The sequence below is a fragment of the Copadichromis virginalis genome, linkage group LG23 (assembly GCF_057382275.1).
Source record: "Copadichromis virginalis isolate Kocher_CV1m ecotype Utaka linkage group LG23, C_Virginalis_male_GT1.1, whole genome shotgun sequence".
In the NCBI taxonomy this organism is placed as follows: domain Eukaryota; kingdom Metazoa; phylum Chordata; class Actinopteri; order Cichliformes; family Cichlidae; genus Copadichromis; species Copadichromis virginalis.
This window is the reverse complement of record NC_140639.1, coordinates 47,468,100-47,481,788: the sequence shown is the minus strand read 5'-3', so window position 1 is coordinate 47,481,788 and position 13,689 is coordinate 47,468,100. Positions and strand designations below refer to the sequence as shown.

The 13,689-nt window shown below is 40.3% G+C and overlaps 2 protein-coding genes across 2 annotated transcripts in view; both read left to right on the top strand.

Moving 5' to 3' along the window:
- LOC146681888 (OX-2 membrane glycoprotein-like) overlaps window positions 1-4,453 on the top strand; it is an 88,524-nt gene extending 84,071 nt beyond the window's left edge. Inside the window, exons 2-3 of the mRNA XM_085449698.1 lie at window positions 498-836; window positions 3,664-4,453. Coding sequence (XP_085305824.1) covers window positions 498-836; window positions 3,664-3,977 — 653 coding nt within the window. The 3' untranslated portion in view covers window positions 3,978-4,453. The remainder of the gene's footprint in view (window positions 1-497; window positions 837-3,663) is intronic.
- A 4,198-nt stretch (window positions 4,454-8,651) lies between these two features.
- On the top strand, window positions 8,652-9,581 carry LOC146681887 (E3 SUMO-protein ligase ZBED1-like). The gene has a single exon (XM_085448802.1). The coding sequence runs from the start codon at window positions 8,652-8,654 to the stop codon at window positions 9,579-9,581; it is 930 nt and encodes a 309-aa protein (XP_085304928.1).
- Window positions 9,582-13,689: the final 4,108 nt, after the last annotated feature.

Below are 13,689 nucleotides of genomic sequence, written 5' to 3'. Positions count from 1 at the left end.
TTGTAAATAAAAATATGACCTCAATTAAACCTTTAAATTCCCTGCACTTGTCATAGATATCTACATGATGTCCAAAAAATATACATCAAGTCCAAGGTTCTAATGTTGAACGCCATATTGATGTCCAGCTTAAATCATGGTTGGACCTCCAAATTGTTGAAAAAGTTCAAATGCAGTACAGACCTCCAGAATTGGTCATGGACCAACAGAACCAATATAAACATGATCTGTACATCTATCTGACTTTCTTTGTTTAGTTGGTAGCTAACTGAATTGTGTTACTTTTTATAGATTATAGAAAATGTACCTGAAACATACAGTATGAAACAATGAGTGTCAGGTTTATATTTATAGTCTACATCACATTTAAGTGGTACCCACATGTCAATTTGTTTGAGCCTAAAACACAGACTACTCCATGACCCGAATTATTTTTTAATCCTTCCCATCAATACCTCTCAGTTCCACATCTCTAACTCATGTTTTTCTCCATGCAGCTCTAACAGCAGTGGTCCAAACACAGCAGACTGTGCTGGCAGCAGTGGGAGAAGATGCTGAATTCAGCTGTCAGCTCTTGGACACTAAAGACGTCGTTCAGGTCACATGGCAGAAAATCTCACATGATGTGGAGACAAATGTTGCCACCTACAGCAAGTACTATGGTCAGAGAGTGAATGATGGCTTTAACTATAAAGTCAAGTTTAAATACACTGGACTACAGAACTGCTCCATAGTCATCAGGAATGTGACGGAGCAGGATGAAGGATGCTATCACTGTCTGTTTAACACTTATCCTGAAGGCTCCTTCACAGGTAGACCCTGCCTCCAAGTCTATGGTAAGAACTTTTACCTTAATGTGATTAAATGCACCAGAAGCTGGTTTATTCTTGACAACATGGTCCTTATAACATATTTCCTGATCCTTCACAGAGCTGCATGAACCTGTTGTTGATGTCAGAGAGTCAAACTCTACTGAAGAGTGGGTTGTTTCCTGTTCAGCCACTGGTCGACCTGCTCCCACTGTAACACTCAGTGTCTCACAACAAGACCTCAGCTTCTCACAGTACAACACTGTCAGTGTGTCCAACACCAACGCTACATTCACTGTCACCACTACAGCTGTGCTCTCAGGTTCACGTAAACACAGCACACAGGTGGGATGTGCAGCACGAGTGCTCTCTGCTCCTCACAGAGAGGTGATGGTGACGATTCCTGAGGTCCAAAAAACATCTGTTGGTGGTGAGAAACTCTTTCTGTATACCACAGACTAGACTAGAGACGGATGATACTTGGGTAAATTTGACTGGGATCTAATAACAATGACTTCAGTACTTCATGAGTGATGTATTATTGTTGGTCAGCGTCACGTTCTTCTGTTTTTTTCACAGATTTTCCCTCAATCACTGTAATAGCTGCAGCAGTGCTGGTGTTGGGGTTTGTCTTTTTCTGTTGCTCCACTATGCTGCTTGAAGAAAAGTTACCTTTTCACTTTCTAGTATGTCGTTTTGTAATGTGTCTTATCTTATTAACATGATAGTGATTTATTGATTCTAACCCTAAATCTATCTAGTAATGTCTGCACATATTTTCAGTACTGATTTTAAAGTGTTTTAATCCTTCTCTCACTCAGGGAACCAAATAAGGATTCAAATACTTCAAAAGTCAACCAATGACATTGATGTGTAAGACTATTTAATAATTATTTATTTTTTATATTTCATTTATTCATTCATTCTTTGCACTGTGATTTAACCCATCTTTGTGTAAAGCAGGGGTGTCAAACTCCAGGCCTTGAGAGCCAGCGTCCTGAAGCTTTTAAATGTATCTCTGCTGCAACACACCTGAATAAAATTATTAGGTCATTAGCATGACTCTACCCTACTCAAGTAAATTTAAATAAATGTAAGTACATACCACCAGGTAGCTCCACTCGTACCCAGTGTAACGGGAAGTGAGAGGGTTAGGTTTTGGCGCTTTGAATGTTCAGTTGTGTGATGCAGCGATTAATGTTTGAGTAAAATATTGGGCTCCCTCGTGTCTTCCCTACATTCCTCCACAATGTACGTTTTTGCAAAAATGTACTTCTAGAAGTACTTTTATTACACGATGTTCATTCACTCATGAGCTGCTGCAACATGAATCAAATGGCTGAACTGCCACCTTGGCGTGCAGTCAAGTTCTACAGTCTGCTAATGATCTAATAATAAGTATTAATATTCCTCACTCACCTTACTAAATGTTTGTTAACACAGCCAGAAACATTTGCATCACAAACACAGACTAGTGTTTATTAGCAGAAGCTTTTGGGTGGTTGCTCTCAAACCTGTGTACAAGTTTAAGCATTAATGGTCCCGTCACTGATTTCCAGGTATCCAATGTCAGGGCTAACAGATGGATTCAGACGCAGGAAGCGTTCTGGCAAGCAAAGGGTTGACAATTTATTAACACAGAGGGAAACCACAGTGATGTGTATATACAGTGAATGGGGCAGGGCTTCAGGGCTCCAGGGGAAGGAATCCACACTCGCTCTCCACTCGGCCCAAACTCCGCCACTCCTCTTCTTACGCACACTCGCTTCTCCATAGCCACTCTCGCTCCAATTTCCACTTATGTTGACACACACAGGGATCACAGGTCAGGATCTGCCACCAGTTCCGGGGAGATCTAAACACAAAGAGTCCAATTAGATCAATACGCCACACAACACTGAGAGAGTTTGTCTTAGGAGAGCTGAGAGCACGAACATGGGAGGTTCAACATTCCAGTGCCGAATACTCCGTGCCGCAGCGTTAAATAGGCAAGGGGGACGCCGCCTGATCAGCAACAGGTGTAGAAATCACCACAGATGCGTGGGCCAAGGGTGAGAGCCCACAATGAGCTCCACCCAGGGAAGCAGGAGAGAAAACAAAACAAACCTGTGGCCAACATGAGCGAGCCGGAGAGGCACAGGGACCATGACAGCCAATACCAAGTGCACAAGTTCACCCCAGATGGTTCCTCTTCTCTGTAACTTGGAGGATGTGGAGTAGGCTGTATTTTAATCAAAGACATATCAATCAATCAATCAATCAATCAATAACCATGTCTAAAAACAACACAGGTTGACCAAAGTGCTGTACACAGTAAAAGAAAAAGTAAAAAGTAGAAACAAATACACACAATGAACAAAACAAAAAATAATCCCAAATTTCGTTTTTTTTTTCTGAAGGGGTCAAACACTTTTATGCAAGAATGACAGCGAGGTGAAAAACCTTCACCCGCAAGAAAACTCGAGCTGTGACTCGTAGTACGAACACACACCTCACAGTAACACACTTTAATTGTTTAATGTGAACTTTTTGCCAAGCTAGCTAATCCTGACCAACACACCAGACACAGAAGATAAAGGAACGATGTTTTACTGTTAGAGACAGAAAGGTTAAAACATTTTGGCAGAGGGCTAAAATTACCCAAAAAGAAATTCCATTTGACCAAAAACACTTAATTTTTAAAAAATTAAGTATATAGTTATGAATAATGAACAAATAATTAACAAACTGGGGTTTATAAATCGTGTAACACATCCTTATGGTAAGAAATTTTACCTTAATGCGTTACATGTGTTAGAAGTCAATGTATCTTTAACAATATACTCCTTATTTTATATCTCCTGATCCTTCACAGAGCTGCATGAACCTGCTGTTGATGTCAGAGAGTCAAACTCTACTGAAGAGTGGGTTGTTTCCTGTTCAGCCACTGGTCGACCTGCTCCCACTGTAACACTCAGTGTCTCACAACAAGACCTCAGCTTCTCACAGTACAACACTGTCAGTGTGTCCAACACCAACGCTACATTCACTGTCACCACTACAGCTGTGCTCTCAGGTTCATGTAAACACAGCACACAGGTGGGATGTGCAGCACGAGTGCTCTCTGCTCCTCACAGAGAGGTGATGGTGACGATTCCTGAGGTCCAGCAGACGTCAGATTATCAGTGATGGTGAGAAACTGAGATGCAATAACAATGCATTGTGGTAGTATGCATTTTCTCTTTGATCAATAATTGATGTATTCATTTTGATCAGTGTCACATTTTTCCTGCTTTTTCAAGTTTCCTCCTGGATCATTGTATTAGCTGCAGTATTGGTGATGATGGTGTTTGTCAGCGTTGCTGCTCTGCAGTAGGCTACTCTTTAAAGAAAAAGATGAGATAACTTTCATTTTTGATTTCTTGTCATTTTTTTCTACACCAAAATCTATCCAATAATATCTGCATAACATTTTCTACTTGTGATTTAGTTATTAATTCTTTGCTTCATGATTCAATCGGTCTTTGTCTAGTATTAAATTTTATGTTTCCCATTTTATCCCACTGGCTTTAAAGTGTTTCACCAGATTTTTACGAAGTATTTCCAGTCTTTTGTTGTCTCTGTCCCAAATGTTCTGAAATGTGTTGCATGTATTAAAAGAAGTTGGACTTTACCAAAAAATGTACAATGTACTTATAAACTTACATTTATGAAAGCTGAACAAACATTGATATACTTAACTTTTGTAACAGTGAAAGGCGATCTGTTTTTATTGATAAATATATATGTTTGCATTACTGTTATTTGGATTGCCATGTTAGAACGTAGCAAACAACATTGTTTGTTCCTCTATGGTTTCTTATTTTTTACAAATTTAAATGTTTTTTGTCAAAAGATTAATAATTTCATATTGAGGTCAGACGGTCAGCAGTTTTGATGTTTTTGCAGAGATTTTATTTTTTGCAAAATAGCACAAGTAAACATTAAAAGTAGTTCCTAAATCAAGGCATTTATTATTAAGGCGGCCATTATTATGGCCCTGTGTGGAAAAAGTGATTGCCCCCTAAACCTAATAACTGGTTGGGCCACCCTGAGTAGAAACATCTGCAATAAAGCGTTTGGGATAACTGGCAATGAGTCCTTTACGAGGTGGTGGAAGAATTTCTGCCCACTCATCTTTGCAAAATTGTTGTAATTCAGCCACACTGGAGGGTTTTTGAGTATGGACCACCTTTCCAAGGTCACAGCACCTCAATCAGATTCACGTATGAACTTTGGCTAAGCCATTCCAAAGTCTTTATTTTGTTTTACTTAAGCTGCTTAGAGGTGGACTTGTTGGTGTGCTTTGGATCAAGTGCACTTCAGCTTGTGGTCGTGAACAGATGGCCAGACATTCTCCTTCAGGATCCCAGAAACTGGATTCTGTTCATCTTGACGTTGCATCTCCAGACTGAGAGATCTCAATTACTTTGTTTCTTATTTGCTTCTGAATTTCCTTGGATTGCGCCATGATGTGTAGTTTTTGAGGATCTTTTGGTCTACTCTACTTTGTCAGACAGGTCCTATTTAAGTGACTGATTCAGCACAGGTTTGGCAGTAATCGGGCCTGGCTATGACTATGGAAAAATTGTATATTTTCTATTGATAAATGCAAATATTTTATGTCTGTTATGTGCATTGCCGTGTGGAGAATATAAGGAAAAAAATTGTGTGGTTTACATTGTTTCTTCCTCTTAGATTTCTTGATTTTTTTTTTTAAATTGCAATAACTTTATGTTAATTTCAGTGCACTTTCACATTTCTTTAAATTCAAACTACAGTCCTGTGAATAACTAGAAACACTTCTAGCAGCACGAATGTGAGGTAATTGTTTTCTGCTTGACTTTATCAGTCTCTCATATTGTTGTGGAGGAATGTTGGCCCACTCTTCATTACAACGTTGCTTCAGTTCTTTGAGGTTTGTGGGCATTTATTTAAGCACAGCTCTCTGAATGTCCCAGGTTGAGGCCTGGACTTTGATTGGACCTTGCTTTTCAGCTATTCTGCTGTAGATTTGCTGCTGTGTTTGGGATCATTGTTCGACTGCAAGACCTAAACTTTACCTATTAAACAGTTAACTCTGTATTTTACACTTTATGTGAATATTGTTGCAGATTTCAATTATTAATGTTTTTATAACTTTGTTCTTTCTTATATTTAATATTATACAATATTTATACTTCATGTCTCTGTCTTCTTTTGAACACTCCAGCACAGCATCACTATAACTTTGTCCTCACTGACAATAAAGCTGTTTTATATATTTCGTTGCAAATGTTTCAAGCAATTTGTAGCTGTATCTTAAGATATTTTGTTAATAATATAGTATTTTATATTGTTTTTTTCCCCATATTTGAGAAATATTTAACATGTAAAAGTCTGTTTATGTACAATTTGGTGATATTAGCCCTGATTATTGGAGGAACTTGTACATGAAGCAGATTTCTGAGACTTCAGATTTGAAGGTTGTTGTCATATAATCTAAATGATGGCAGATTAACGTTCCCTACCTCTGTCCTACAACCACAGGACTCCTTTGCATTCGACTGATAGAAATTTCAAGCTCAGTGTTAATGAAGATTTCAAAGGCCTTAGTGCAGGGGTAGGGAACGTCTAAAACCTGCAGGGACGCCCTCGAGGCCTGGAGTTCCCTACCGCTGCCTTAGTGTGAAAGGAATGAAGCTGTAGCGCCTCCCAGTGGTTGAAAAGAGGTACACAAGAGGTTTTTGTAATCAGCTGGGACAAAGGTACATTATGAGAATAATATCTCTGACAAACCTCTACCTCAATTAAAAGATGCATTTTGATTTACATGAATGCACTTCATCTTCTCTGCAAAGGCTACACAACCTTCTTTGCCATTTGAGTGTGTCCAGTCTAGCTGAAACCAGCTCATTACTGATGGCATAAAAACGATCTGTGAGGTAACATTTTTACTGTCATTCATTCCTGTTGAAAACTTGTCACGTGTTTGCTTAGGTTCTTCTCAATAATCCCCCCGTATCCTGTGTAAAAACTACCCGAGCTTAAAGTATACAGACTGCCGGGAGGGGCGAGACGGTAGTTCCATGTGTCATTTTCTGTCTCTCTCTCTATGTCGAGTCTGCGTCTTAGTGCGATGGTTTCTTGTTCCTGTTTTATTGTGAAGGTCTGCGTCTCATGTGAGTGTGTTCAGTTTTACCTCTGTCTCGTCTTGTTGATTATTCCCAGCTGTGTCCACCACCTGTGTGTAATTCCCCTGTGTTTCTCTGTGTATTTAAGTCGTGTCCTCTGTCATTGTAGTTGCTGGTCCGTCTGTGTATCCACCATGTCTCACCCGTGTGTTCTCCCTGCTGTCCATCTCCTCTGCTCGTTCTTGTCCAGGTTTGTGCTCTGTAGTTTAGTTGTTTCCAGTCTAGTTTAGTTCCTGCTCCATTTGCTGTTTGTCCATATTTATTTTTGTGTTCAATAAACCACCTTCACTTCTCCACTACTGCCTGCGATTGGATCCTCATTTATTATTTTCACACGGCTCTCCTTACCCGCCGTGACAGTACGGACCAGCCAGATATGGATCCAGCGGCAGTCACCCCACCTAAGGAGCTTCAGGAGGCCGTTATCGACTCTGCTTCTAAATTGATTTACCAACTGTTAGAGCATGAGGGAGAAGCGTCTCTTTACACTGTGGAAGCCAACCTACAACACCTTATTTCCAGTTACCCCTGGTTATTGGACTCACTGCATCTGCTCGTACAGAATTTTTGTTCTTCACGAGCTTCACCTACACCCCCCCCCCCCCGCCGCTACCGCTCGCCTGCTCAGTGATATCATCAGTGACAAGTCAGGTGATAGAGGCTAATGCAAAATGGTGTTTCAGTGAGGCAGAATTTATTATGACAATACATTTTTTTTAAATACTCAGTATGAATTAAACAGGTTAAAGGTCAATGCTCTGTTGTAATATAAAGACAAAATGATTGACAGCAGCCCAGCAATATCAGTAAAATGCAAATTAGCCACATGGTGCAATGTAAGGAGCTCTGTGATTGGTTAGGAAAGGACAGACTGGCCACCTGGATTTTTCTTCACTGCACATTGATCCATAGCTTTGCTCTGTAAAGGCTAACAAAGTGCTTTTGCTTTACAAAGACATTCAGCGTCGGTATTCACTCTTTTAAAATGCCACTGAACACTGGAGTGAAATGGAGCCCTGATCCTCAGAGTTTTATTGTTGCTAACATTTCTTATAGATAGCACAGATAGTGCCCCACTGCAGTAATCACTCATGTCTAGATATTCCTGTTAAAAGGGAGTTTTTCCTCCCCACTGTAACATGGCAAACATAGCAAACGAATAATCCAGCTGAAGCTTCAGACAGCCGTCAGACAGTGAAACACTGCCATCTGCTGGACTCCAATAACAAAGACGCTGCTTTGACGGGTGAGGGAGTTTCAACAAGTCTGCAACGACTCAAGCATCAAACTACTAGGGGTGGGGGGAAAAATCGATACTGCGTAGTATCGCGATATTTTGTTTGCCAATAATGTATCGATACAGGGACAGCAGACATCGATATTTTGTTCCAAAAACTTCCAATCCACCAGATGGTGCGGTTGAGCTTTTTCTCTAGTGAGGTCAGCAGAGGTTAGGTCAGCACATGGGAAAATTGATCAAACAAAGATGGAGGAAGAAAAAGAGATCAGAAAAGCGCCATCTGCGTTTAAATCAAACGTCTGGATGTACTTTGGATTTTTTAACAAGGATGGAACAAATGAGATGGATATGACACACGGGATTTGCAAGGTGTGTCGTATGAAAATAAAGTACTCTGGGAATACTACGAACATGAGGGCCCATCTTACACGGCACCATCCAAATATAGCATTAACCGCGGACGGGAAAGCTAGCTCTGAATCAGCTCCACTGAAAAATCAACCAACGCTGGACGCTCTTAGCTTAGCAAAGCTATCTCCCAATTCAGAGCGAGCTAAGAAAATAACACAATCTATCACGTACTTCATCTGCAAAGACCTGCGTCCTTACAACATTGTGGAAAACGAGGGCTTTTCTTACATGATCAAGACGCTGGAACCCAGGTATGTGATACCATCACGACGTTTTTTCGCCGACACAGCCGTACCCAATCTCTACATAGATGTGAAGCGTAAAGTTGAGGAAAGTTTGAGCACAGCAGAAAGGGTTGCATTAACTTGCGACGCATGGACCTCGCGGGCTGTGGATTCATATGTGACTATAACAGCTCATTATCTCACAGCGGACTGGCAACTGCTGTCTTACGTTCTCCAAACTCGAACATTACATGAAAGTCACACCGGAGCGAACATTGCAAATCTCCTGCAAAATGCAGCACAGGAATGGGGGATTGCCGACAAAAATCTTGTGGTTGTCACCGACAATGCTTCTAATATGACAATTGCCACTCAGCTAGCGGGATACCTGCATGTGAAGTGTTTCGCCCATACGCTCAATCTGGCATCACAACGAGCCTTAAACCTGCCTGCAGTAGCCAGGGTCTTGGGGAGAGTGCGGCGCATAACTGGGTTTTTCAATAGAAGCACAGTGGCAAACCACACTCTGGAGCAAAAACAGAAAATGTTACAGCTCCCGACTCACAAGCTCAAGACCGACGTCTGCACGAGATGGAACAGTGCTTATGACATGCTCCAGCGTTTCCTTGAACAACAACCTGCAATTTGTGCAGCGCTGCTGTCTCCCGAAGTCAGAAAGAGTAGCACATATCTTTACTCTAAATGAGACGGATATTGGGAACACTGAAGAAATTGTCCGGGCCTTGAAGTCAATGCAAGTCGCGACTACTGTGATGTCTGAGGAAAAGAATCCTACTCTGTCTCTCGTAGCACCGCTGCTAGCACAGCTGTTGCACGACACCCAAGACAACATTGGTGACACAGCACTGGTCAGAAACATCAAGCAAAGTATCAGTCAAGATCTTAAGAAGAGATATGCCAGCACAGTCGAGAGGAACACCCTCTACACAGCATCAGCTCTCGACCCACGCTTTAAAACCCTGCCATTCCTGTCACTGGAGGAAAGACGGGAAACCTATGCCAGAGTGGTTGCTGAGGCTATAACCCTTCAGGTAAGCAAACATTCTGGTGTTATAATTTAAATAACTTACAATATTAGTAGATCGGTGATATTTTTGTCATATTGGTAATATTCTATTTAACAATTAAATACATTAATTATAATTTGCTAACATATTACTGCATACTAAAAGATATGAAATATTTATTTTCTCCCTCTCTCTGTATGTGTGTGGGTTTTCTACAGGAAGAAAAGAGGCAGCAGCCCATCTGTGAGCCAGAAGCCCATGAACATCATGAGAAACCCGACGAGACTGAACAAAATCCCAGACCCCCTCTCATACCAGCCAAGATGAGGAAGTCTCGTGGGTTAACAGACTTGCTTGGTCAGACTTATGGTGATGTTGGAGCCCCACCAAAATCATTATCTGCCACAGCTGAGGAGGAGGTGAAAAGATACCAGGAGGTCACATCACTGGCACTCACAGAAGACCCACTAAGCTGGTGGAAATCCCATGAGGAAGTCTATCCTTTCCTGGCCACGCTGGCAAAAAGATATCTTTGTATCCCAGGTACTAGTGTCTCGGCTGAAAGAGTCTTCTCAACCGCTGGAGACATCGTCACAGCAAAACGGAGCACTCTGACTTCAGAGCATGTTGATCAGCTCCTTTTTCTGAGCAAGAATGCTGACATTGCTTCACTGTCCAAATGTGTTTAACTTTTTAGGGCAGCAACAAACAGGACAGTTTACTTATTTTAATTTAAGAAATGTTTTATTTTATTTAAATTTAAAACTTTTTTATTTAATGTAAAATTATATTTTATTATAAGCTATAATTGTACCAGATAGTTACGTTCAGTTAAGTTGGTTACTAGACTGTTATACAAACCGTTCACTTTGTCAGCAATAAAACTGACTGACATGAGAGAAAGACTGAGTGTGAGACTTTATTATTAAAATAAAATGAATAATGATAAAGTTTACCTTTATGGACAAAATCTGCAGTAGAAAAAATATGTGATAAATCACAAAATATTGTATTGCAATACCCATAATATTGCAAAAATATATTAAAAAAAAATCGCAATAATATCGTATCGTGAGTTAAGTATTGTGATAATATCGTATCGTGGGGTGTATGGTGATTCCCACCTCTACAAACTACAGAACTATTATAGCGGACATGGTGCTCTAATGACTGCTTCATTAACGCAGGTCAGAAAGGATCAAACGTATCAATAAATTATAAAACACAAAACGTCTCTTATTGCCCAGGGCACAGGAAGTGAGTGACCACTTAAGTGTGTTCAACAGGAAGCTAAAAGTTGTTAGCTGTTAAAGTGTTCAAAAAACAGCAGGAGCTCGGTGTGAGGCCACAGTGGGCCAAAAAACACACACAAGATGACCTCCAGCAAGGACAAAATGTATCTGGACGTCTCTGTGAGCATCTGTCTCACTGTGTAAGTGTAGCACAGTGTCTGTGTGTGCATGGCTGGGCAAGAGAAACAGCACAACTGAAAGCCAGCACAGACACAAACTACACCTTTCTTGGCTGCTGCCTGAAAGTACATTGTGCGCTGTCGATCTTGCGTGCTGTAACATAACATCTAATATTTGGTATCTACTGTTATCTACTGTTAGCTGTTTTATTGTGATGGTGCTATATTTATTATGTTGCTCTTTCTTGTTTGTTTTCTCTTCTGTTTTTTCTTATCTCCATACAGGTGATCCAGGTGTTTTGTTTGTTTTTCTTTTTTTCTTCCCCCCTTTCTCACCGTCTCTTCTCCCCTCTATTTTTTTTCTCCCCCTCTCTTTCTTTCATTCTTTCTCCCTGTCCTATCCCCCAGTCATGTCTGTCCCATCTGTAACAACCAAAAATCAAATCAAATAAATATATAATTATAATAAAGGTCAATCAAATGGCCCAAACGCAAGACCGTGATGATCCAATTGGTAAAGTAAAGCCGCTTGGCATCTTTCTTGGCCTTCAGACAACAATTCTGATGGCTAAAGATCCAAACGGGACAGGCAAAAAAAAAAAAAAAAAGATGAGTCAGTGAAGCAAACTGATCAGCTGTCTTATTGTGTCTTTTGTGTGTTTGGTTTTGTGTATTCAATGAACCGAACGCCGTCTTTACTGCACGAGGGTGTGACCATCCACATCCTTTCATCTGTCCACTGTCAGCCAATAATTTTATAAAAATCTGGCCAAGTCTTCCAAGTGTGCGTGCTTTTCCTTCTGACCAGATGCAGATTTCTGTACCATCACTTTATTGCCCTTATACTGTTCAGCACACAGTGTATGTGCGCTAAAACAGAAACTGTTTCACTGCTTCTTTGTAGTGGCAGGTTACAAAACATCATAAGATGCTGAGTGGCCATACAAGATGGAATTTGGTTAGCAACAACTCTCTGAGGCCTTTACTGTGAAACACAACGCTGTCTTATCCGGTTAACTTCAAGATTTAATGTGGGATTTTTTTGTAATCCAAGACATAATGCCAGGTCAACTCATGCTTTGAACCTAATCTGCTCCAGAGCAAATCATGTTCCAAATGTGAGATCAACAGGTAGAAAATCACCACCTACTAACCAGTAAGACCGAAAAAGAACAAAATAAATAAAATCCCCGATCCTGGAAGATCCCTCAGACCACTGTGTGCAGAGAGTAGGAGGGTGTAATGTCTTTGTCTTTCCATGATGAGCAACAATAATGAACATAGATTCTCTACAACAACTTTATTGTTTTGGAAGTATTAATATATTATCCCAAAACTTCTACATTTAACCTTTTAATCAGACCAGCAAAAATCTAGTATTGAATTTTAGCAGCAGTCATAAAAAATTATTTGCTAAAAGCATTTTTGCAGCTGAATATTTTAAATTACAGTTAACTTTACTTTTTGGCTGTTTTACCTGTAAGACATTAAAATAACATGCTAAGGTTTAATAGTCTATATGGAATACACTCTGAGGCCTGGGCAGTGTTGTGCTAATAAGAGAAGGTTTGTGTGTGCAGTGAAACAGTAATTTTTTGTATTTCACAATTTATTGATATGTTTGATCCTTTCTGACCTGCGTTAATGAAGCAGTCATTAGAGCACCATGTCCGCTACAATAGTTCTGTAGTTTGATGCTTGAGTCGTTGCAGACTTGTTGAAACTCCCTCACCCGTCAAAGCAGCGTCTTTGTTATTCGAGTCCAGCAGATGGCAGTGTTTCACTGTCATATGACGGCTGTCTGAAGCTTCAATATGATTGTTCGTTTAAATTAGATCGTTTTATACAATAGTTTGTGTTTGCTAGGTTTGCTATGCAACAGTGGGGAGGAAAAACTCCGTTTTAACAGGAATATCTAGACATGAGTGATTACTGCAGTGGGGCACTATCTGTGCTATCTATAAGAAATGTTAGCAACAATAAAACTCTGAGGATCAGGGCTCCATTTCACTCCAGTGTTCAGTGGCATTTTAAAAGAGTGAATACCGACGCTGAATGTCTTTGTAAAGCAAAAGCACTTTGTTAGCCTTTACAGAGCAAAGCTATGGATCAATGTGCAGTGAAGAAAAATCCAGGTGGCCAGTCTGTCCTTTCCTAACCAATCACAGAGCTCCTTACATTGTTGCGCTGGAGAATAACTAAATATAATATAAAGATGATATTGAAAATAATCTTTTGTAGAGTCACTACTTAGTGGGCAGAGGACAGTTATCACTTTGCTGGATGCTTTAAAGTCGCATGTTCTGTATTTGCAGATTAACAGGATATTAACAGATTAACAGCTTTCATTAGACTTCATATGATAATCAACAGTG

What these genes read in the sequence shown, in the direction of transcription:
- LOC146681887 (XM_085448802.1), top strand. Translation starts at nt 8,652, where the DNA reads ATGAGGGCCCATCTTACACGGCACCATCCAAATATAGCATTAACCGCG.